Here is a 26,678-nt window from a genome sequence, read left to right on the forward strand (position 1 = left end):
TGCCATCCCTTTGCTCCCCTGCAAACATTTCTAGATCCACCACTGGTAGTAGTCTTCACCGCCAAACTAACTCCTTTTCTCGCTAAGAAAGGAGTGGGTCTGTCTGCCCAGGCTAAAAGAATAGAGCCTGAGTACTGCAGTTTACCCTGACATTTTAAATACTTTAACTATTTTCAGTAATCAACAAAATGGATTAACTGTGTAATTTCCTCTAAAACAGTATAGGTAGGTTTAAGTATATACACATTTCGGCAAATGGGAAATTAAATGCGAATGTCACGTGACGTTCAGGTTACAATACTCTGGCATCTCCTCTGTGAAGCCTCTCCTTTCAAGTAAGCACAGAATAAGACCAAGACTAAGCTACACAGATTTAGTCACACCAAACCTGGAAATAGGCCCCAAACCTTCAAAATAAAACTGATGTAATGTTAACCAAATGGGACCTTTTACTGGGCATGGATGGTGTAGTCTTTACATCTAAATGAATCTATATAATGTCTATTGTAGCGTTTTATGTCTGGAATAGAGAACTTACAACAATGTCACTATATTTTAGGCCTAAATATTATCGATGAACTGCTCTCAATTTTATTTCTCATATTAGTTCATAGCCTATTGGCTTTTTCCTGTTTAACAAATGAGTCATGCTGTAGCTTTATGGTGTTTATGTTCTTTTTCTTCGTTAAGACTAATACTTTGTCATCAATGTATTATAGCAGTTATTAGTCTGATGTAGCATTAAAGATTAAGGTATGCACGGACGTAATTGGAGGAGGCGACAATTTACACTATCTTAGCTGATTTACTATGATCTCAATTCGCCAACTGGATTATGTCAGTGGTGTAATTTCATATAGCCTGCCACTCCATTAATGTATTCATTTAGCTGCTCGGCTTGCCTTGAACGTAACCTAATTCCAGCGCTCTTATTTTGAAATGCCGTGCCGTTGAGCACGGACTGACTGAGTAGGATTACCGAGGGCTGGTTCGTCCCGGGCTACATTAAAGCTGTAGCTGCCGCAGCTGCACACACATCAAAGGCTCTCCTTCTGTCCGTCACTGCAGCTGCCACCGACTGCAGGTCACTGGATGGTGGAGTCGTTTCTTCTTCTCACACACAGCGGGATCGGAGTCCGAGCTGCGTAACGGGGCATAAAAACGGACATACTCCGGATTTCACCCGTGTATGGTAAGAAAAGGCTGCTGTCGGATTGCTGGTCTAACATGTGTGTGGGCAGGAGAGGAGATCAGTTGTTTTCTCATGAAAAGGATTTATAGTGTAACATGTTTGGACGCACGCAGATCTTATAATTACCTGATCGCTCCTTTACGGCTTAATTTTCTCCTCTATGATAGAATTTCCCACAGCTTTAATCAGCTGCTTACATATCTGCTTATTGCCACTTCAGTGCGACCTTGGTCATATTTAGGCTACATATATATTTTACTGACCCTCAGCCTGTGTTATTTCTATACAAGAGTCTGTGTTGTCTGCTGTACTTATCAGTGTCATTAGTGAGATAGAACAGCCTTATAAATAAAAAGCACTGTGGTGTTTTTTATTTTCCTTATCCTAATTCCTGTAGAATATGGTTCCCTCTGACCATCAGTGCTAGTATAGTGCATACCCTTGTCTTACAATGTATCAGGCTATATGATCACCTCAGTGCTTGTGCGTAATGCATCGTCGGATCGTTGAACAACTGCAGTCGCAGTCATGATGTCGGTCCGTCATGTGGGGAAAAGGACTGAATTCCATCGATCTGTTTTGACTATTAGTTTTGGTGATGTCTGTAAGTGAATTTTCATCTGGGCTCGCATTTATTTACTCTTTCATCGTTTTTGTTTTTTGTTTTTTTTTTGTTTGTTTTTTTTTTGTTTTGTTTTGCTTTTAGTGCAGCCGTGTCGAAATGATGCACTGAGGAGAGAACGGCACAGGCTCCCCCGGTCGTGTTCATCCTGAGGCTGCAGTGTACGGAGGGGGGATTGCGGTACAACAAGGTTAATAATCAGCATCATTAAAGGTTGTCCCGGCGAGCGGGAACCGACTTGAAAGGGTGAATCTCGCCCCTGTGCGGGGGGATTGGCGGATAAATATAGATCTATAAAAAATTATGGCCACCCTACTGCGGAAGATCGGTCTGATCCGTCTGCATGACCGAGACACCGAGGACCCAAAGCACCATCAGGGCTCGTTAAAGGGGACCAAAGGGAACCAGAAAAATAACGCCAACAAACACTGTCAGACCGCCAACGAAACCAACATCCTGAGCACTCCGGAGATAAAAGCGAGGAAGCTGGACCAGCAGGGCAAGGATAAGCCCACCGGCAAGGATAAACAGGGCAAGGATGCGAAGGAGAAGCAGCAGACGGGAGGAAGTGGGAGTAAAGCGACCAGTGCCTCCTCGATACCACCGCCTCACCGACAACACTGCACCCAGGTCCGGACACGGAGGCTGATGAAGGAGCTACAGGAGATCAGGAGGTTAGGGGACAACTTCATCACGGTGGAGCTGGTGGAGGACAACCTGTTTGACTGGAACGTCAAGCTGCACCAAGTGGACAAGGACTCGGCGCTGTGGCAGGACATGAAGGAGACCAGCACCGAGTTCATACTGCTCAACGTCACCTTTCCCGACAATTTCCCCTTCTCCCCGCCGTTCATGCGCGTTCTGACGCCCCGGTTGGAGAACGGCTACGTGCTGGACGGCGGGGCCATCTGCATGGAGCTGTTGACCCCCCGCGGATGGTCCAGTGCCTACACGGTGGAGGCGGTCATGAGGCAGTTTGCGGCCAGCCTCGTAAAAGGACAGGTGAGGGACGGATGGGGCTGGTGGGTGAGGGTCTTTGCTTGGAAGATCATCAAACACACGACATGTTAATCATCTCTAGTACATTTATTTTCAGACACGACACACTGAGTATGAGCAATTCTTATAGGCATGCGTGTCTCATGCGTAATTAACGCGTAAAATGTTTTTTACGCAGATACACGTCCACCATGGCATGTTTAATTGAGTTTGAGACCATTAGTTTTTACACCACACTTTAAAAAACCATGAAAAGGGTTTTGGTCATTTTCTTTTCCCTGATCAAACAAACTTACAGTCATAGTCACAGACATTTTGGACATGTTTTTTACTACAGAAAATATTGCTTAGCATATGTGTAGTATCTTCTGTTGCTAAATGTGCTATGAGTCCAGGCCTCTACTCTCCTTGTCCCCCTCCTCCCTGCTCTGAGCAAACGCATTATTGTGAATATTATTAATCTTTATGTGACTCTACAGCGGCCATTTCATGCAGTGCAACCCTCAGTGTCTCCTTGATGCCAGCTCTTCTCTGCAGTCCCACTTTGCTCTCCTTTTATTACCTTCATAAATTTGCATCCTTTGACAACAAAGACCTGCTCCCATCTATTGGAAAGGTCCCCACAGAGGCTGTAATGCAGTATTACATTAGCTATACTCCTATTAGATAACTCAGCACATGCAAAACATGATTGTGGATAGAAAGACACAATGGCAGAACGAGAGACAGCAGGTAGTCTACTTACCAGCAATCCTCAGTGACTTAGACTGACTAGATTATGTAATCCTGTCAAATCTGTTTTTCACATCCTCAGTGCACTGCAGCAGCAGCAGCAGCAGCAGCACTGCAATTCCAGTGGAAACGGCTGCATCTCTAAATGCACTCCAGGCTATACTCATTTAAACACTGAATAGATTTTCTGCTTTCCTCCAAGATAAGAGTCTTTTGTTTTTACTGCTCACTTTTGTGTCATATTCCTGTGGTTTAATCTGTCCAGCCCAATTCTTTCTACTTACTGACTGTAAATAAGCAGTGTGACAGAAGACCTTATATAAAATGTCACTGGATTCTCCTGCCCAAACCATCCTGACTTTGATGATATAACTGAACATTATTGAGTCATCTATGGTCATTAAGCATCTGTTACCAAAGGAGGTTACACAAAAACTGTACCCAAAGAGGGAAAACGAAAAGAGAGGAAACAGGGTTGTGTGTATATGTGTGTGTGTATTTCTCTTGATTTTCTGCTTTAGGAGAGAAGAGCTCTGCAGTGGTCCCTAATTATGGTGCAGTGTCTTTCTTCTCCAGTTTGCTAATGGAAACAATATTGATTAATTATTCCTGAGTGTATGTGTCTTGTGTCCTCATTTCCTGGGACATGCACTCATCTCTCATGCATCATCACATTCAGAACTATTTATAAACCTAAACACACAAAATATATTTATTCGTCCTTGGGCACGGGTTCCCTGCAGCAATAGTGTTGTGGCTTGTTTAGAAGCTCCCTCCCTATTTTTAGTGTGAGATGATACATGCAGTGACAAAGCGTTGAGCTGAAAGTCAACAGAGCTACACGTGCCGTAGCCTGCAGATCAGAGGGCACACACTTACATGTACAGTCACAAAGGCTGGGATAAAGAGACTTTAAAGAGGTGTATCTGAACTAAAGGCAATCCTCAGTCTGCCCTTACAGGTACTTCCAATTTTAAGACAATCACTGTCACAGTGTAATCTATCTTGACAGTATGACAGTATAGCAGTGAATTTAGCCCCACATTGCTGTACATTTAATTTGTCTAATGCAGGCAAACTCTACATCAGGTTCAATATAGTGTAGGTGCCTTTGTAGTGTAAGCCAATTTGGTAAATGATCCGTACTGCTACATTGCTGTTTGTGCTACAGTGTTTAGACAGCACACCAGTGTCATTTAGACTTATGGTACATTTCCTAATGACTATCACTTAGTCTCTTCTTCTCAGATTTTTCATATTTCTTCACTAGTCATTTCAGTAAAAACAAAGAACAAAGAAGGCTTGACACATTTTCATCATTACCGAACAATTGTTTTCCTCAGACCATTCATTATTCAGACCATTCAACTTTGTTGTAATTGTTATTTGACCATTATTCATCTCTACACACAATATTGCTGTCAAATATAGTTTGACATGAATTGCTACCAAGTGCTAGAGAAGAGAGTCAGAGTGAAAAGATGTTCCACATATTGCGTGGTCAAAACTGTTTTATTAATCAAACAGCCAAACATTACTAGTTACTCAGATGTAGCCTGATTTGTTTCTTTTTCTAAATTCTCAATCAAAAATTTAAAGTTATATTGACATTCACAAAATAGCATTTTATATTTACAATTGTAAATATTGTAAAAGTGTAATGTGTTTTCCACTGATTTAATTTATCACTTCAGTAAAGTTTGGCCAGTCACATCATGACACCATCAGGGTTTTTTTGTTTTTTTACTTTGGAAAGTTCCTCCAGAACCACAGAAGACATTGTACAATTGTTTTCATGAGACAAGTAGTACTACTTGTGACCAGTACACCAAACTTAGTGTGAAAATCAGTGGAGTGCCCCTTTAAAACTTCCTGTTTTCTGTGGTGGATTTTGATGTTCTGCCATGCTGACAGTGGGCACAAAGAGGAACCTTTAGACCTTAAAAAAAAAAAAACAGCAGTATTACACTTTAATGACCTCACCATCAATCCCACAATGCTCTCCTTACTGATCTGATGATGATGATGATGACATTGATCCCTCCTGTTTGTTTATCCCAACCCCTTTTACCACATGTCTGTATTATGCAATCATCACCCCCTCCCCCAGAGCCGCTTCCCAACATGCACTGGGATCTTCCCTGCTCTGCCCATTGACTAATCTCCATTCACACGATTACCCAGCAGCCACTTTACACAAGTGTCTCCCTCTCAACAAGCGAGCGCTTAGTTGAACTAGATAAACACTGGCATGGCAGCACATAGGCCTGGGGCGCTCACTCAGCTGAACTGCAACACACACACACACACACACACACACACACAGACACACACACACAGACAGTTAAACTCTTCTGTTTGTGCATTCTTTCACCCGCGAGAAGAAATGTTTACTTTCTCTCTCCATCCATCTTTTGACGCTTCATACCAAGCCATTTTTGTAGATGACTGTGAGCACAATGGTGCTAATTAATGCTTAATTTCCCAATTTTCATGCTGCAGTCATAGACGTTTGTACAAGGTTGTGCATCAATGCACACATTCATAAGCAGAATTTCTGTTTCTCATTCAAACACCCTATTCTTCTCTCTTCCTGTTTTAATTTGTATCTGTGGCTTCATCTGTCTCCCTCTCACACAAACACGCACACACACAACCACTGTTTTTACCGTAATCACATGCAAACAAAGTCCATCCGATTTGTCACTGCACTCACACTACTCAGTGTTCTCCCTAATGGGAACAAACAAATAAGACGTTGCCAGCTATGGCTTACAGAAAACAAATGAACGATGCTCACAGCGATCAGTTTAATGAAAACAGTATGTTCGGCTGAGGGTTTATTTCTCCCTGCCATCAGTCACTGTGGTAATCACACCTCTTTGACAATGGCCAATTGCCATAACGATATCCATCTGAGGTAGCACCCGCCATTTTGAGGTGGTGACAGCTTCCATATGGTCGGATCTGAAGATATTCTGGATAATGAGGTTGCGTATGATTTTGAAAGGAGAACAACATATCCGAGCTTTTGAGCAATGTTGTTTGACAGTTGCCAACTGGTGCATTATCTGTTTGTCAGCCTGGGTAATCTGTTTTACAGGCCTCTGACTGCACAGAGCTGAGCAAGTTTCAAACAGTGCTGCTTAGGTGACATCCGCTCACTTTGTTTTCCTTTTTAAAGGCTTGGGGAACACTTGTTAGAGAAACAGGAGGTTTAAGGCAAAGGAACAGGAAGCAATTGCCCAAGGGACAATACGTGTAATATTTCTGAATGAGTCACACATTGAGTCATGTGTTATGTTTTTCAAAATGGGTGGAAAAAAAAATCCCACATGAAAAGCAACTTTTTTTTGTTTGTTTCCACTATCAATCAACTTCACGATTGTATTTTTCTTCATGTTGGTGGTTCTACCTTGGCCTTGGCCAGAGTTAAAGTGCTTCATCTGTCAGACTTAATATAAGATAAAATTACTTGTCATGGATCGGCATTCATAGTAGTGATTGATTTTAATATTGATTAAAATACACAGAGAAATAATAGAGCAAGCACTTCAACTGTGCCTATGTGAGCGACAAAGAGACAAATTGAGAGCGAGTGTGACTGTCACTAAGTCCCGCAGTGAAATGAGGCCAGTGTTGCTACAGGAATGGAAACTGTAACCCTAATCTCCAGATCATTCAATATTATCACCTCATCTCCCTTTATCCCCTGCATCACTTTTGGCCTAAAATAGCCTGAACAAGCACACAATAGGGCACAGTGATCATCCATCAGATATCACTGCAGCAGAGAATTAACACTGTGTTGTGGTTATCTCATTGCATGAAGACGCGTGCATGGAAAAAATGTCCTAAAATGCATTTTTTTTGTTAGAGGAACTGAGGAGTTTAAGCAACTTTAGTGCTAATGCTTCATACTGATAAATGGGATCTGCTTTAAATGTTATGGTGCATTACAGATAATAACTATAATATATCCACTTGTGTAAATACTCTAGTTATCCAAATTTTGTATTTCTTCTGTGTTGTTGCAACATAAATAGTCAAAAATAATGTGAGCTGTTACCTTTTGGACCCATGAAAAAGGCAATGTTGTATTATTTCAAGTGCTTTTTGCAAAAATGTCCCTTTTTTAATCATGGCAATAACCACAAGAATCAAGTATTAATTTCAGAGGGGACACTACTCATTCATACATATTGTATTTAAGGCCCTTATATAGAAATGCACACAGAAGCGCAGCTAAGGCATAAATGTGAAATTACTTAAAGCATATAGGAGTTCAGTGATACAATAGCTGCTAAACAGAAATCAAAACAAAAATGGTAAATAATAAAAACCTTAAACAATATTTGAATATTTTTAAAAACCAACTACAGATTATATATATATCTTTGGTTGTGGTTGACCATGCAATGCCAAGAAATCCTCATTTACTCTGAAAAAGACATAAACCCTTGTAAAAATGTGACTTTCTCTTTCTTACTGTTCATATATGCATTAATCTAACAATAGGTGTTCATTAGTGAGCTTTACAGAGGTTGATAAACAGGTTTTGTAACTTTTGGCCAGAGCCAGAAAAGCCAGCTATTTCTAGTCTTTGTGCCATGCTAACTGGCTGCTGGCAGTAGCTTTATGTTTACAGATATAACCATGGTATCAAGTGTCTCATTTATCTCACAGCAAGAAAGCAAATAAGAACACTTCTAGAAATGTCGAAGTATTCCTTTAAGCACCAGATGGGAAATGAAACAGATTGAGACGTTGATTATTGTGTATCAGAATTTAAATTATTAAATAACAGGGGCTAATCCCTGGGTACTCATCTGTGGAATAATGGCTCCATTTATCCAGTTTTTTCACCTGTAAATCTGGGCAGCAGGATATAGCTGAAGGATTAAGCTGCAGACCGTGCAGATGTAATAATATAAGGGTATTTATCAGGGCTGCACTGCAGCATGCAGAGGAGCTCACCACCAGAAAGAATTTCATTAGTATTGGTTTAGGGGAGTGGGGTTTTCTCCTGGCACAGATATGTTCTGAATAAATGGAAGTGGTGCAGTGTACACAGCATATACAAACACATACAGTAAAGTAGCTGACATGTAGTAAATAATGAGTCAACCACAACATGACTGTCAGAATGACCAGTGGACAAAGATATACTGTGTGTTTGTCACAATTTTTTAGAGATGGCTGTTGTTATATAGTAAATGATGCACTTCAAACTCCACCGACATCTGTATAAATCACGCCTTTGTCATGGCTGTGTATCTGTCTGAGCGTTCACATCACAACATTGACAGTTGTTTCTTTTTCTATTCATAACGCCCACGCACTCTTCTTCAGGGAAGACTTAACACCTCTGCCCACAACAGAATAAGGAGCTTTATCGTCACAGGCGATGCCTACACCCTACTCTGTTCCTATTTTTCCACCCCAAGTCATCCTACATTTATTATTAGCCCCATTGTGCAAAGGAGGTGCAAGGTTGAAAGTGAAGTCAAATGTCAAGGTACTCTGAGTGAGATGATTTTCATACTGAGTACAAGAGGGTTACGTGCTCATATATTTTTGTTGTCATATTTACAACCTTTTCATTATTTAGTGCATAGGGTGGTTCAGCTCTTCACTTATCTCCCCATTGCACAGGGTAGCGGATGGTATATTTTCACCTCTGATTGAACATGATGTCTTAAAAGCCCTTTCCCCTGCCTTTAAACATCGATCTAATGTTTATCAACCTGCATTCAGACCACTTGTTCTGCCAATATCTCCCCTGTAGTTGTGCATTCACCGCCCAGTGCATGGATGTGCGCGTACACGGCTCTATCTCTGTCTTTCTATTTGCCTAAAAATACTTTTATTTGACAAGACCAGACATAATCATAAATAAGAAAACCATCTTTCTTTTGATCTGACAGTGCATATACAAAACAATATTTTGACATGCGCTGTTTTTTTAATGCTCACGGAACGATGTCGTTCTTTTGAGCAGACAAACAAAATTAGCATCCAAATAGACATGAAGAAATTCTTTCCCTTTACTTAAAGTCAATATGTGGCACACTTGAACATGTCTCACTTCAGTGCCATCCTGTAATGAAGCTATTCAAAATGTAGTTGTATAAGACAGAATAAATGAATGGCAGCTAGTTAGTGGAGAAGACTGACACCACTGTCACAGTACTACAGCCAGCAGCTGGTGGGCTTAGCTTAGCATAAAGCCTGGTTGTATGTAAAGCCAGCAAAATCCACCACTGCTCAAGATCACTAATAAAAACACTGTAGCTGATGCTGTAATCCACACAAAAAGGATACAAGCCCACAAATGACAGTGTGTTGTAAAGAGCATAGAGTATAGAGAGAAAATAATCTTTGCTTTAAAAGCCAAGCATGTCCAGTATGTCCATAACTGTAGACTGGAAACTATGTCCACATGCATGAAATGAATGTGGTTCTCAAAGAAATTAAGAGCTGAGTAAATTGTACCTGTCCCACTAGCAGACAGTATGATGTTCTCTGAGGTTTGTTTTAACCTCCTGCCCTTTTTTCTGTCTTTCCTTGCAGGGACGTATATGTAGGAAAGCAGGGAAGTCCAAGAAAGCGTTCAGCCGCAAGGAGGCCGAGGCCACCTTCAAGTCCCTGGTGAAGACCCACGAGAAGTACGGCTGGGTGTCTCCGCCTGTGTCCGACGGCTAAGTGCGCAGCCCTCGCCACCCTCCCCCTCTCCTGCCCCCACACCCGCCCACCAACCACCACCACCCACCGCAGACAAACAAAATGAGACTCCACGCTAAGTCAACAATCACTCATCTGCACCTGTTGCTGTTTCACTTTGGTGTGTCTGTGTTGTTTTTATCTCTTTTTTTTTTCACCTCATCTACTGAAAGTGTTGGAGAGTGGACATCATCAACACCTCTCCACCAATGAGAGACACCCCCCCTCCCTCCCCCCACTGCCCCAATAGAGAAAAGCCTGAGGGAGGTGTGTGTATGTGTGTGTGTGTGTGTGTGTCACTCCATCCGACATCAGCTGAGTGTGTGTACTGTCCGTGTATCTTTCTACTTCTTAACGCACACCCGTGCATGTGCCATGGGACAAATCGGACAGTGTGGACTTTTCCACCCATGTGAGAGACTGCTGAATGAAGGAGACTCATGCTCCTCCTCTGTCTTGTCCTCTCCGTCCCACCCGCCCCTCTTTCTCCATCCCTCTGCACCCTTTGCTCCCTTCTCCTCATTTAGCAAGGCACTGGCGTCTCACCATCTCTCTCCCTCTGTAGCTGTCGGCTCATTTACATATAAATGAAGCTGTTAATGTTTAATAGACGGGCAGCGCACTGGCGCTTATGCTCACTCATTCAACCCCTTCATTTCCCCCTTTTTTTCGACTGTGCCGTTGCTCACAGTTCAATGCAACATGAAGATTGTAATTTACATGGAGCTGTGCTCTCTCTCTCTCTCTCTCTCTCTCTTTGTCTCTCTCTCTATCTCTCTCTCTCTCTGTCTCTCTCTCTGTATCCCTTTCTTTAGCTCGCTGGGTCACTTTGTCTTTTGTGGCTAAATTTAGAGCTCACTGTTGTGTAGATGGGGATTGATTTCTAATGGAGAAAAAGTCACATGTTGCTTTATGCAGACTATGTATGGTAGATAGAATATGCGTACGCGTGTGTGTGTGTGCAGAAGACTTGTAATTCTCATGATTTAGATACCAGATGGCATAGTATGTGTGTATATGTCTGTGTGTGTGTGAGAGAGAGAGAGCAAGGGAGACAACCCTTTAAACAGATTCAAATATGATTTACTGTGAATGACACTGAGGCCTAAAGGGAATGTTGTTGTTTTTTCACGGCGCAGTCTTGTTCCACCGTCTGTGAACACGCTGTGGTTGTGAGCGAATATCTACGTGCACATGGCCTTGTCTCTTTCTCTCCGATCCGTGTGTAGAGCTAAAGGTCAGTAGGAAAAATACGCTTTGGATGTTTAGCTGCACTCCAGACATGCGCGCACGCACTGACGCTTGGTGCGCACACCTGTGGCCGCGACGATATCAGCTAGGAATGAAGACGGACAGGAGCTGGAGCGCCGCTGTGGATGGGCTTTAAATGAGTGTACTTCAGAGCCCGTCCGCCTGATTGATGTCTGCTGAAAAGAGAGGAAATATGAGGGAGGAGAAGAAGAAGAGGACAGGGAGAGGAGGCAAGCTCTGGAGGCTTTCATCACTTCTCCGAAATGTCAGGCGGTTTGCAAAAAATGGCCTAAGACTGATATTAGTTGCTCTGCCTGCTGCGATCGCTCAATACACACACAGTCCCCAAGTTCCAGCCTTTTAAAAGGATTTCACAAGTATCTAATATTAACTGTACGGCTGCAACAACGTCGGTCTCAATCAATCGTGCACCTTGTAGCCACCGACTGCAGTCCGGTGGTCTCCCCGTGTGCGCTTGTTTTGCAATCTGCCAGTTAAATGTCAGAGGGAAAGCTGCTAATTGGTCTGACATTTCGGCAGAGCGTCATTAGAGAAGAGCAGCTAGAGGTGAGGGATGGAGGATGTCAAACCTCCTGCTCTGAGCTGACATTTGGTCACTTTTTTTTTTTTTTTTTTTTTTTTGGAGGAGTAAGGAGTAGCAGGGCGTGGGTTAGGCGAGGAGAGACAGGGGTGTAGAAACAGCCCGGTGCCAGTCACCTCCCAGCAGGACCTACCCTAATCCTGGAGCAGGGGTGTTTAAACTGGCTCCCTGCATGGGGCATTTGGATCAGGTTGCCCCCATACATCCCCACCCACCCTGTGCTGCCTTTGCGGTCCATAACAAATAACAAGGTTTAAATGTCAGTCTGAGTGTTGAGTGCATGTGTGAGCAAATATATGTGTTAGTCTCCAATCATGACAAAAAGAAAACAAAAAAAACAACAACAACACACCATCTGGTATGTGATCATGTGCGAAAGCTTGTTAGTCCTCTTTGAATTTGGCTAGTCATTTCAGGGGCGACCGTCAGCAGAGAAAACTGTAAACTGAATTATTATTACAAAATATCTCAAAAGCTGAGTGTTTGCTGGTTTCAAGAGAATAATTTTGTGATATAGTCTAGATTGGTAGTTTGCAGACACTAACTGGGTGAACTGATTATGTTGTATTATATTTGCATGTGATATGTGATTGGTAGCTAGCTACTGTATATCTTTTTTCAAGAAAAGCAAGACAAAAAAATGGGGAAAAAAGGAAAATGCAAATGCTTCTCTTTTCTTGGTTTTTTTCTTTTTGTTTGGGTTCTGTACTGTATGTATTTTCTTTCTTTTTCAAACGTCCAAAAAATGTCACATTGTGTTATATGAATGTGTTTTAATTTATTTGTGGTTTGCCAAAATGAAGATTTGAAGCATGTTGCAGGCATTGTCACAAGAAAATGAGAAGACAAAAAAAAAAAAATTAAGAAAGATAGCCCCTGTATTTGTGTGAAGGGGGAATGTGTGTTTAACTGGGGGGATTTCAGGGAGTAAAGGAGGACAAACGGTTTCAAAACCTGGAGTATTTCCTTCATTGGGAGCGTATCAAGGTGGAATCAAGAAAATTACTATATGCTCCCTAAAATACTTGCTGAGTCACCTCTCTGATGTCACTACTGTCCCTTCCCCATTGGTCCTGCTCTAGACAGTGATTTGGCTTGTGGGTAATGCAGTCCAATTGATGTAAAGATCTGAAGTTCCCCTGAGTGCCAGATCTAGGATCAGTATTTCTTCCATATGCTTCAAATCTCACTCATTAAGGGAATCTGACCTGTGATCAGTTACTCTGGGAAACTTTGTTCCACTCCTGACTTAAGTGTTTGGTTGAGGCCGAGGTCTTAAAAGTTCAAAAGGTGAAAGGTCATTGCAAGACCAAACAGGAATGTGCAATAAAAGTTACAGCTTATTCAAACTGCTGATTTTGTGGTTTTGTTTTGTGTTGTGCATTATGAGCTAATGGCACATCTGGGACACGTCTGAGCATCAGTGCTACATTTGCACACATTTTAATGGCCCACTTCAGGCTGCTGTGTCCTCTGCCTGGCCTTTGCATTGTCCTATTTCCATTTACTGCAGTCAATACGACACTGTTAGTAACATCCTCAGGAAGGATAGATCATAATCATCTTTTAACCAGCTGCCCAGCCACTGTAGCACTGTCATAGTGTAAAATACTGGCGTAATTGATAAGGATGAAAAAATCCTTATTGTATGATATGTAGGTTATAAATTAGAAACCACCTGTGTGGTTGGCAGTGTACTTCAAATGAAAATATGTAATGGCAGAGTAAGACAACATGGTTTTCTTCCAGTAGTCGGCACATTTGAGGATAATGTCATCTTGATCATCTGATCAAGTAGGCGACCCCTCTGCTTCATAGAGACATTTTGACATGTTGCTGTTGAAAATGTGCAGGGTTAATGACCAAGTTAATGATGGATGAACTGTATTTAGCTGCTCCAGTTTCAGGGTCCTGGTATTGTTCATGCTGGCTACCATGACTTGCTGGGACACTACACTAAACCAGAGCCATTGTCAAAGTGATTTGTAACACTGGTGCTTTTCCTGTTATGACAGGTCAAAATGTGTGCTGTGAAAAAGCCCTTTTATAGACAACATTTTCCACATCTTGAGAAACACATTTGTTCTCTTTGTTGCTGAGACGAGCCACAGCCTAACCCTTCTGACCTTAAACAAGGTGAAACGACTACACCGAGTCTATCTAAAGGTACCAAAATGTGTCAGTCAGCATCACTAAAATGTATCATGTTGTTACTTTAATTCAAACAAAAACCTATCTGCAAAAAAAGACATGTTGTGGTTTTCTAAGAGGTAAAGTAAGGTCATGAAAACTGACAGATGTCAAAATTCAGTCTTTGTCAGCACCTCTTCAGCAGGTGTTCCACGACACTCATATGTGCTGAACTAGGCAATTTTACAAAAACCAAATACACATGCATATACCCAAACATACACAACACACATTGCTACCATCATCGCTGACATATCTCCGTTAATTGATCCCCGAGCACGCTTGTTTTTGTCTAGCTGATATTTCCCTGCTGCTCATTAGGGCATGAGAGAGACCGAGCAGTGTTAGGATCAGGGGGAAACACCGTGCTGAATACTCCCAGGACTTCAGGGCAAGCAAAGAAGCTTCGCTGTCTGGTTAGATAATATAGCAAGAATACAAAAAAAAACACTTCTGTGTGTATGTACATGTACGTTTTTGCATGCACTCAAGTGCAAGCAACAAACATTATTGTCGAAATCCCCTGAAGGCTACCTTGACATAGAAAACAACTTCAACCAGCCTCAGAAAAAACAGGAGGCAGACTCAGACATAGGAGCAAGGTGACATTGATGATGTTTATGTATTCAGGTTGTTCCTTTTATTCCAAAAAAAAAAACAGCAGAGGAAGCTGTTTATGTGATTTGTAAAAGCAACATGCAGCATAATGACACAGAGGCAGCACAATCTAAGAGATTGCAAGAATGTGGCACCTTTTTATGTGGGGTAAGCTTGGCTGGAATGAGCTTTTAATAGGGGTGAGGAAATGGTGATAAGCTGTTTTATGGATGGGGTTGTACCTGGATTGTTTTTTCAGGATTATGGATGTAGTGGAGGGTAAAACCTCTTAAACACAGAGGAGACACATTTGTATCTGTGAAATAGTTTACTTTCCATTTCAGAGTGAGCATAAATCTATACGATAAAGTCAGAGGGTCCCTGGTTGCAGTTAGATACGAATAAATAAGTCCAAAATAAAGAAACGTGTGGTACCTGTAGTTTCTCCTTTAAGTCAAAATCCTGTCTCTTTGATCCTTAAGAAAAACGTCTTTTTGATATTTTCTCAAATTGCTTTTGTCTAATTAACAGTCACCAACGCAAACATATTAAATATTAAATATAAAATTATATTTATTACATAATTAAATTTACCATAGAGGAGGTAGATTAGAAAACACTCATTTGAATCCTTTTTAGATGATAAATGCAATGTTTTTGGACAATACCCTCTTTGGTATTTTACCTCTGAGGATTCATTAGAGGGGTAGCACAGTGATGTAGTGGTTAGCACTGTTGCATCACAGCAAGAAGGTTCCTGGTTTGAAACCCATCAGGGACCTTTCTGTGTGTAGTTTGCATGTTCTCCCTGTGCTTGTGTGGGTTTTCTCCAGGTACTCTGGTTTCCTCCCACAGTCCAAAAACATGTATGTCAGGTTGATTGGTGACTCTAAATTGCCCATAGGAGTGAGTGTGAGTGTGTGAGGTTGTTTGTCTCTATGTGGCCCTGTGATGGACTGGTGACCTGTCCAGGGTGGACCCCTGCCTTTCACCCAAAGAGAGCTGGGATAGGCTCCAGCTGATCCCCGTGACCCTGGTTAAGGAATAAGTGGGTATAGAAAATGGATGGATGGATGGATTCATTAGAGTAATTGATTATCAAAATTGTTGTTGATTCATTTTCTGTCAGTTAACTAATGAGTGAATTGGGAACACATGATTATAGTGACCTTCAATGAAGCAAGTACAAACACTGAAAAAGGACACACACCGCCCAGAGAGCCTGGGGTCAGTTTCTCCTTTCCATCTGAATTGTATTAGCTTCATTAGATAAGATGTGATTTGTGAGTCTCCCATTTCCTTTTGTCCCATCATCATTGACACACAGGATGCTAAGGAGATTTCCCAGAATGTCTCTATATGAGATCAGTCATTTTGAGAGAAGACATACGCACCATTAGACACGCACATGGCCTACATTGAATGCTGTCACACACACACACACACACACACACACACAGAAATACAAAGTTACAGCATCAGTTGAGGCAGGAATAGGCTGCAAAAGGGTCAGAGAAGAAAAACCAGAAAGGCAGAAACATCTGGGGAGAAGTCTTCAAAAAGCCTGTGTTGAATTATAGATCTCCCCCCCAACCCTTGCTCCATATATGAGCTGAAGGATGCTTCTCCTCCACAGCAGGATGAGAAATAATAATATCAAATAATTGTCGTATAAGTGATTCCATAGCACCAGCGAAGGATGAGATGAAGCTTTACTGTGCAAAGTCAGAGAAAATGGAGATGGGGTTTCATTCTATATACGCTGCATGTATTATGTATCAGTGCCCAACACACTGCTGCCTCACTTGGAAATATACTGTTAAATAATGAATATGTTTTCCCTGTTGATGCACAGATGTATAGATGGACTGTGTACAAGTGGGAGGTTTTGCACATACATTAGGTTATGCATGCATCTTGTATGTATGCACTGATGTGTGCAGGAATAAATGGGCTCTTCAAAGATTGATTTTTTTTTCATGAGAAAACATCTGCCAGATAAATTGGAGGAGGACACTGGAAGCAGTTTGAAAAATGGAAGCTGTTTCCAGCAGTTGCAGGAAGGGCTCAGCACTCACTTCTGATAGCTGCTGTTGTTGCTGCTGCTGCTTGGTGGCTACTTTGAATTTGTCTTGTAGGTCCTATGCTCTGAGTAATACAGACACATGGCACCATTTTGTCCACACAGTTTAGATGCAGGGTCCTTATTTTTGAATAGTTTTATTTTTATTTTAAAGGAAAGACTGAAAGACTATCTTGTTTCATTAAAATAAGAGTCAAAATCTGAACAACTGAGCAAATACGCTTTTCCATGTACTATCATATCCCTAACTGCAACATGCAAACTCAAAATTCTCAGTCTGCGGCTTCAAAGCATAGTTTTTCATTAACAAAAGAGCCATTTCGTCTTACCATGACAGCCAGACACAAGTGCAAGTGACAGGCAAGGTCAACTCAAATTGTTTCATGCAATTATGGCCTAGTATCAAAATCACATTAGAGAAGATCTGAAGACAGAAAGAAAGAAAAATGTTTTAGTCCTCAGACATTTGAAATATGAGTACATAGCTCTGGATCTTTTCTATCATACTGATGCTATAGTATGACACCGCTTAAAAATGTATCTCATAGTATTTGCTGATAAACACAAAATACCAGTGTTTTTCTCAATACCAGTGCTGAACTAACAGAAAAATACATCCACCATCTTTGTTCTCTCTTTTCTTTCCCAGACCAAGGCCCAAGTGTCACCACAACTTCTCTCCATTTGAAATCTGAGTATGTTTTCTAGGTTTACCAGTGCATTCGTAAATAAGCAGGAAGAGAAGATCCGGTGCAAAGAAGGGGAATAATAAGCAAATCCAACCTTTTCCAAGTAGAGATGAAAGACAAAAAGAGCACACAAAAAAGAAAGAAAGGTCTTTGTCAGACATGTAGGTCCAAGAGCTGCAAATTTCATTGCTTGGACAGCTTCATCAAGGGGGAGAGGTGTAAAAATACATATTCATTTCACTTGGTCCTGTGGTCCACAAATGAATATTCATCAAGTTATTATCAGTAGTGTAGTGTATATATTACATCTTGTTGAAAAAATTTCATGACACATTCAGGACAGTTTTGTGATACTTTGAGGCAAAACTTCAGTCTATGTCCTGTGTATGTTATGATCGTTATGATCGTGTATGTTTACAAGAAATAAACTGCCGATAAGCAAACTAACTTAAAATTGATTTGTAAATTTAATGTGCTGGGAAATAACTGGAATGATTTGAAGTGATACCCAGTGTATATGGTATGGTGTGCCTTATCAAGTGCATCCCTTTGACTTTATGTATTGTGTACTCACGAAGAATACAGTGTGAATGCACTTTAAATCAAACATTTCTGTTCATCTCTCACTCGTTTCTCTGTGGTTCTTCTTGCCTTAGATGATGAATTACACCCACGACTGTGACTGCTTGGTGAAATCAGGACATGCGTAGTAGCGAGTTGTAGAGTATAAAAAGGGCCATGATAAATATAGATTCCTGGACCACAGAGTAGAATCAGTCCCCTTTCAGTCTTTCTCTCTCTCTCTATGTGTTAAATACAGATACAGAGCATAAAGCTCTGTACTGCTCTCTTTCAAAATGCAGTTAGCTCTTATGTAAGCTCTGGCACTGCGATGGAAGCTAAAGCAAGTTTGGCAGCTATTTCCCCCCTCTCTCTGTCTCTCCTTTTCTTTGTAGCATCTTTGTCATTCGTAGCCGACTGGGGGCTCACTCTAAATATTTTATATATCACAGTGCACGTGGGAAAATGTATTTTTAGCCTCTACCATTGCTTTCACTAGAAGCCAGCTCTCTGTGGAGCCAGACAGTGTTTTGGCGTGGGTTAATTTGATTCCCCTCGTGTGTGGATGTGCATCAGGGTTGGCCTCGATTAATTCGATCAGTTGTAGCTGCTGCCCACTGGCAACGGTTACACCACTGATTCCCAGAGTTCTTTTAAGGTGGGATATGTCACATAAGCTTCAAATTCAATAAACCTCCCATTTGAAGCACCTGCATCCTAGTGCGTATGGCATTTTACACAAGGTGATCCTTCTCTCCCAGAGGACAATTAGATAGAGACGCTGATACAACAAGATGGGGACTGCAAAGGAAAATCAAAGAACAGGAAGAGAGAAAGCCTGCACAGATGAGGGTAGTGAGGGATGGAATTTTAAAACACAACACACTCCCTTTCCCCGGCCACCAAGGCATGCACGCATGAGAATGAATGACGACGGTCCCACACCTGTGGTCACGACAATGCAAAAACAGTATAGCTATTTGCATGCGCTTGGACGCTGGATTCTTAAAAACAGTAGAGAGTCACATTGGTAGTTCAGACATTAGACACGTCCCTGAATGATTAGCCACAGCAGTAATGTCATTTGTATAGATTTCCAGCATCATAACGAAAATGTGTGGGAACGTATATGATTATTTTTTTCTGTCTGCCTTACCCATGATCTGCAACCTGCTGCACTTTATATCAATGCTACAGGTGTAGATTTATTACACAAACACTCTCCTACCTAAGATGATCTCAATCTGCCAAAGTGTCATGATTTGTGGCAGATTACAATTGTACATGGGCGTTTATTGAGCTACTGTCCATGCTCATTTCTCTCCACCAACACACTGAATACAAATCAGGCCATCACAATAGTTAGATGTGGACTGTATGTTTGAACTGAACAAAACCCATCCAAAACAAGCTTTCACAGGGAAACTATAACAAATGCAACAAATGCTATGGCAACAACCTTGATGGATGTTTTATAAAAGGATTTCACTGCATTCTCTCTCCTTGTCTATTTTTCCTCCTAATTCACCGCTCTCCTCCTGCCTCTCCTTGCCCTCCTTTCCTCGTCGTCTTCCTGACAAGAGGACAGCAACCATCCTGACTGCTAATGAGTGACAAGGCTTTTGCTAAGTGTGTGAGACAGTGTGAGGGAGTAAGACACAGAGAGAGTGTCTTTGTTTGTGTCTGTGTGCCTGTGTTAGGATTTTGGAAGAGGGGAAGGCCAGGAGCAGAAAGAGAAAAGAGTGGAAAAGATAAAGGGAGATGTTCTCTCCTGCTCTCTTCCCTCGATCTGTTTCCTCTCTGTTACTAGGCAACACCTGCAGGCATGCACTAAATAAAGCCTTGTACCCGCTATTCAACACACCACCCCCCAACAGTGCCTCTAACTACTGCTCTGTCTGTCTCTCTCCTCATCAACCTCATCCATCTCTCCTTCCTGTCCTGTCCAGGACCCTTCACCCCATCATCCCAGCACCCATTACCTTCTCTTTGGACACCCTGTTCTTTCTTGTGTCATCGTATCCTCCTCCATCATCCCATCCATTCACAGCAACTGGAGATTTTTTTTTTTTGGTCTTTTTTTTTTTGATTGGAGTTCTGGTTTGACACTGAACAGGAGTGAACACATTCCTTGGTTTGAAAAAAAAATATTAGTGACACAGCAAGGCGAAGCAGATTATAGGTTCCAGTGATGTGTTTATGAACTACCTCTATACATAGAAGTAGCTATACTTTTACCAGCTGCAGCAAGTCAACAATAAAGGTACTTTTACCTATCTAATTTATAAAAGGTGCATATTGGCATTTTCATAATATAAAGGTGAGTTACCAACCTAAAGTAAAATATATACCACTTGTCTGTATCTTACAACATGACTGATAGGACCCTTCCATGCTTACTGGGCCTTTGTTGTCATGGAAACAATCAAGAACACACACATACAGTTTTGGAAATGTGACAAAAGAGTCATGGATAAAAACAGAAATAAAACACTGCCCTCCTTTGGAAAAGTCTTTTGACCCCATCCGTTAATGACAATTCATCTCTATGTAAGATCTAGATTATTGACGACTAAGACTGAAATTCCAAAAGAGTTGGTGCATCCAGCTCCTGGCCTATAGAGGTTATTATCACTTCTGATAATCATCTAAGCTTCTGAGAAATGCCACTTCCACTAGAATGTAATGAAAACCCTACTGTCTATTGACTTGTGTCAGCACATTTTGATTGCCTCTGGCAAACTGTAGTAAGTGCTTCAAGACACCTTCAATGTAAAAGGCATAAAACACCTTACTGAAGGGTTAATAAGGGCTAATAAAAGAAGTGGAAAAAAACCTTCATCATGAAGAAATTTATTTATTTATTTATTTATTTATTTGCCTCAGAACACCTTCAGAGTACCAATAAAGCAGCATCAACAAACCGCCTCCACAGACATCAACAAAAACACTCTCCATCCTCCTGCCTTTCTCCTGGCTACTGTTCTTTTAATACAGCTGCTATACAGAGGATTTCATGCATTCTTAAAGGGATCTGCAGTGGTAAAAGCTTTCAGAACTATTTTCTGTTTCTGTATTAGTTGGAGATTGTATTTGTCACTTTTCTGCAGTAAAATGAAGCCAAAAAAGTTGAGTGGTATGTGGTGTATCTGATCGGAAAGATGGATCTGACACGATGCCAATTTAATGCCAGGTGAATCTCATATGAGCATGGGTTGGAGCATGTAGTATTAATGCACAGGATGAACAGGTGACCTAGCCTTCACCTGGATTTTGCCCTGAAATATCCATTTATTTACCCTGACAATACTATTATTTCTGCTTCAGTGATTTATCAGCAGAGGCAGGATTAGGGCTGAGGAGACAGAGACGGAGAGAAAAGGAGCGACAGTAGTCAAACACAGCACACTAGGGGCCACAGGCAGGTAGAACTAACCCCAAACTGTCACTATGACATACTACCCGGTGTTTCTCCCCATGCTGTTGAAGAGGATAAATCTTCAGACTGTAATTGAGATCAGTCAACCTGACAGGCAGCAAGTAAATACAGTTTGTAAGCAATGACCCTGTGTTGTTCAGTGATTGTGGGTGTGACCAATATGAAGAAATGACTCCCAAACACTTTTTAAGCCCTGATTAAATAGCAACATTTAACACATACAGATTTGATCACAAAAATAATGACCTTATTCTGCTCCTGTTACAGATGCTGAGAGATGAGTGTGTGAGCAGAAAGATTGATCACGATGTGGGCTCTATTCAGCTGTTGATTGCAATAAGTGCGAAGAGGGCTCAAGTGTACCTCTTGAGGCTTTCATTTGGCATAATGCAGGAGTGGGTGTTTGCTCACCTTTAAGAGATGATTTTATAACATAATAAAAGTCAATTCAGATTTAAACTCTAGATCCAGTCCTGGGAGATGGCACACTCAGTCCCAGTGATGTCACATGAGGAATGTGCACAGATACACATTTAACACAAGTCAGGGACAGGGGATGAGAGGAAAATGAGGATTAAAGTCTGTAAAGCTGCTGCATCATACACCAGAGAACAGAGTGTGTTATCACAGACAGAAATAAAATCTCATAGGACAAGTTCTGTCTCTGTGCATGTGTGGAGCTGCCTTGTATTTGTTATATTTTGAGGAAGCACACGTGCACACATGGATACAAACCCACACTGGCATTGCACAATAGCACTATCAGAGAGGGCCAACATGCATAACCAGAGATTTAGCAGCAGATTTCAAAAGGCCGAGCGGTTTGTGAGTGTGTGTATGTGTGTATGGAGCTGAGTGGGATTTAGATTAATCCAAACATGAAACACAAAATTCTCCACCACCCTACACCACACACACAACACCACCCCTTCAATCATTCTTTCCCTTGCTCTAAATGTGTGTGTGTATTTGCCTCTCTCACCCTCTTTTAGTGTTGCATAACAGCTTGATTGTATAATCCCAAACATATATGCATGTCCACAAGGTTGAGCGCTAGAGGGCATGCAGCATGCAGGAGCATCAGATTGGAGAGGGGGATGATGTGTTGGAGGAAGAGGAGGGGGAATGAAAGAGTGGTGAAGAAGGGACAACATTCACAGTGCTCCAAGTACACATTTTGTCTGGATTAGAGCTCCTATGACATCACACATTTACTACTGTAAATCCATTCATGCTGATCATGCTAAGATCTGCTACAGGTGAGCAGAGGAGCCAGCTTCTTTAATGTTATTAATTTCCTTAAATTGTACAAGATGGTAAGCAATGATTATGTAATCAATGCCAAATAATGTAATATCCATCCATCCATCTTCTATACCCGCTTTTTCCTGAAAGCCAGGGTCACGGGGATCTGCTGGAGCCTATCCCAGCTCTCTCTCGGGTGGAAGGCAGGGGTACACCCTGGACAGGTCACCAGTCCATCACAGGGCCACATATAGACACACAAAGACAGACAACCTCACACGCTCACACTCACTCCTATGGGCAATTTTAGAGTCATAATGTAATATCTTAAAGTAGAATGTCCTTCGGCCTGAGAACAAACCATTGTCAAATGACGAATATAAGATAAAAATGGAGAATTTTGGTCACACCACTTAAAGCTTGATTAAATGCATTTTACCACAACTTTACAACAAGATAGAAATGCAACATCCAGGTTAGCAATCATTAACATGTTCGAATGCTTTATTCTTCTTCGTTTCCTTTTGGCTGCTCCCTTCAGGGGTCTCCACAGCGAATCATCTGCCTCCATTTAACCCTATCCTCTGTATCCTCCTCACCCACACCAACTGTCCTCATGTCCTCCTTCACTACATCCAAGAACCTGCTCTTTGGTCTTCCTCTAGGCCTCCTTCCTGGCAGCTCTAACCTCAGCATCCTTTTACCAATGTATTCACTGTCCCTCCTCTGAACATGTCCAAACCATCTCAATCTGGCTTCCCTGGCTTTTTCTCCAAAACATCTAACATGAGCTGTCCCTCTGATGTCCTCATTCCTGATCCTATCCATCCTCGTCACTCCCAGAGAGAACCTCAACATCTTCAGCTCTGCTACCTCCAGCTCTGCCTCCTGTCTTTGTCTCAGTGCCAGTGTCTCTAAACCAGACAACATTGCTGGTCTCACCATTGTCTTGTCCACCTTTCCTTTCATTCTTGCTGACACTCTTTTGTCACACATCACACCTGACACTTTCCTCCACCCGTTCCAACCTGCTTGCACACGTCTCTTCACTTCTTTTCCACACTCTCTGTTGCTCTGGACTGTTGACCCTAGGTACTTAAAATCCTCCACCTTCTTCACCTCTACTCCCTGTAACCTCACTGTTCTACTTGAGTCCCTCTCATTTACACACATGTACTCTGTTTTACTGTGGCTCAGCTTCATTCCTCTCCTTTCCAGAGCAAACCTCCACCTCTATAGATTTTCCTCCACCTGCTCCCTGCTCTCACTACAGACGACAATGTCATCTGTAAACATCATGGTCCACAGAGATTCCTGTCTAACCTCATCTGTCAGCCTGTCCATCACCACAGCAAACAAGAAGGGGCTCAAAGCCGATCCTTGGTGCAGTCCCACCTCCACCTTGAACTCCTCTGTCACCCCTACAACACACCTCACCACTGTCTTACAGCTCTCATACATGTCCTGCACCACTCGAACATACTTCTGTGCCACTCCAGACTTCCTCATACAAAACCCCAGCTCCTCCCTCGGCACCCTGTCATATGCTTTTTCCAAATCTACAAAGACACAATGCAGCTCCTTCTGGCCTTCTCTGTACTTCTCCATCAGCATTCTCAAAGCAAATATTGCATCTGTGGTTCTCTTTCTTGGCATGAAACATACTGCTGCTCACAAATGCTCACTTCTGACCTTAGTCTAGCCTCCACTACTCTTTCCCATAACTTCATTGTGTGACTCATCAGCTTTATTCCTCTGTAGTTTCCACAACTCTGCACGTCTCCCTTGTTCTTAAAAATGGGCACCAGTACACTTCTCGTCCATTCCTCAGGCATCCTCTCACTCTCCAAGATCTTAAGTAGCCCAGTCAAAAACTCTACTGCCACCTCTCCTAAACACTTCCATACCTCCACAGGTATGTCGTCAGGACCAACTGCCTTTCCACTCTTCATCCTCTTTAACACCTTCCTCACTTCATCCTTACTGATCTTTGCTGCTTCCTGCTCCACAACAGTCACCTCTTCTACTCTGTGCTCTCTAACATTTTCCTCATTCATCAACTCTTCAAAGTATTCCTTCCATCTTTCCATCACACTTGTGGCACCTGTCAACACATTTCCATCCCTGTCCTTGATCACCCTAACCTGCTTCACATCCTTCCCATCTCTGTCTCTCTGCCTCTCCAACCTGTACAAATCCACCTCTCGCTCCTTAGAGTCCAACCTATCAGACAAATCCTCATACGCCCTTTGTTTGGCCTTTGCCCCCTCTACCTTCACCTTACGATTGCATCTCCCTGTACTCCTGTCTGTTCTCTTCTGCCCTCTCAGTGTCTCACTTCTTCTTAGCTAACCTTTTCCTCCTAACACACTCCTGAACTTTCCACCACCAAGTCTCCTTATCTGCTTTCCTCTTTCCAGATGACACACCAAGTACCCTCCTACCTGTCTCCTTGATCACTTTAGCTGTAGCTGTCCAGTCATCTGGAAGAACCTCCTGACCTCCCAGAGCCTGTTTCAGCTCCTCCCTGAAAGTCACACAACACTCTTCCTTTTCCAACTTCCACCACTTGGTCCTCTGCTCTGCCCTTGTCCTCTTCATCTTCCTCACTACCAGAGTCATCCTACACACCACCATCCTATGCTGTCTGGCTACACTCTCCCCAGCCACTACTTTGCAGTCACTGATCTCTTTCAGGTTGAAATGTCTGCACAAGATGTAATCAACTTGTGTGCTCCTGCGTCCACTCTTACATGTCACCCTATACTCCTCCCTTTTCTGGAAAAATGTGTTCACTACAGCCATTTCCACCCTTTTTGAGAAGTCTAGCACCATCTGTCCTTCTGCATTCCTGTCCTGCATACCAAACTTACCCATCACTTCCTCGTCACCTCTGTTTCCCTCACCAACATGTCAGTTGAAGTCTGCCCCAATCACCACTCTCTCACCACTATGGATACCCTGGATCATCTTATCCATCTCCCTCCAGAATTTCTCCTTCTCTTCTAACTCACATCCTACCTGTGGGGCATAACCACTGACAACATTCAACATCACACCATCAGCCTCCAGCTTCGGACTCATCACCCTATCTGACACTCTCTTCACCTCCAGAACATTCCTAGTAAAATCCTCCTTCAGGATAACTCCGACTCCATTCCTCTTTCCATCCACACCATGATGAAACAGCTTGAACCCTGCTCCTAATCTATAGGCCTTGCTACCTTTCCACCTGGTCTCCTGAACACACAAGAAATGTGCCTGTTTATTCAACAAAGCAAAATTAGCAGTTCATTGAAACTGTGTTGAAACTAGTTACTTTAGTTTTTAGCTCTGTTTTAGTCATTGCCAACTAAGAAAATATCTAGGGCTTTACTATCTAAATGTTTGGCTTTCTTGCCAACTTTGTCTTTCCCATTTTGTGCTGGACAGTGAGTTTACAGTGGCTTTGGCACCACTAAGAAACTTTGTTTATGAGATCAAATAAAGCCAAACTTATGTAAGGTTTTCAAATAAGCGTCACTGTTCTAACCAATCAGAGAAGCTCAAATGCAGAGGCGAGAATCAAAGGCTGTCAATCATTATGTGAACATGTTTCTGGTCTGCTACTACTCTTACACTGAAGCTTCAAACTTGTATTGCTGGAAGACATCACTGTGCTTGACCCAGGCTGTCAAGTCTCATGCCAGCTTGATTTGCACAACTTGCATATTAAATGCATATTAGTGAAACAATATTCAGTTCATTATCACTT

General features: G+C 42.1%; 1 protein-coding gene across 2 annotated transcripts; it reads left to right on the top strand.

The window, feature by feature from the left end:
• Positions 1-1,037: 1,037 nt before the first annotated feature.
• On the top strand, positions 1,038-12,104 carry ube2ql1 (ubiquitin conjugating enzyme E2 QL1). 2 transcript variants are annotated; one of them, XM_026300429.1, is made up of 3 exons: positions 1,038-1,192; positions 1,899-2,816; positions 10,119-12,104. In XM_026300429.1, exons 2-3 carry the CDS (start codon positions 2,118-2,120, stop codon positions 10,248-10,250), a joined length of 831 nt encoding a protein of 276 aa, XP_026156214.1. In that variant the 5' UTR covers positions 1,038-1,192; positions 1,899-2,117; the 3' UTR covers positions 10,251-12,104. The 2 variants fall into 2 exon arrangements, with proteins under 2 accessions (XP_026156214.1, XP_026156215.1); XM_026300430.1 differs by having other exon boundaries at positions 1,904-2,816.
• Positions 12,105-26,678: the final 14,574 nt, after the last annotated feature.

Source organism: Mastacembelus armatus, chromosome 11 (genome assembly GCF_900324485.2).
Source record: "Mastacembelus armatus chromosome 11, fMasArm1.2, whole genome shotgun sequence".
Lineage (NCBI taxonomy): Eukaryota > Metazoa > Chordata > Actinopteri > Synbranchiformes > Mastacembelidae > Mastacembelus > Mastacembelus armatus.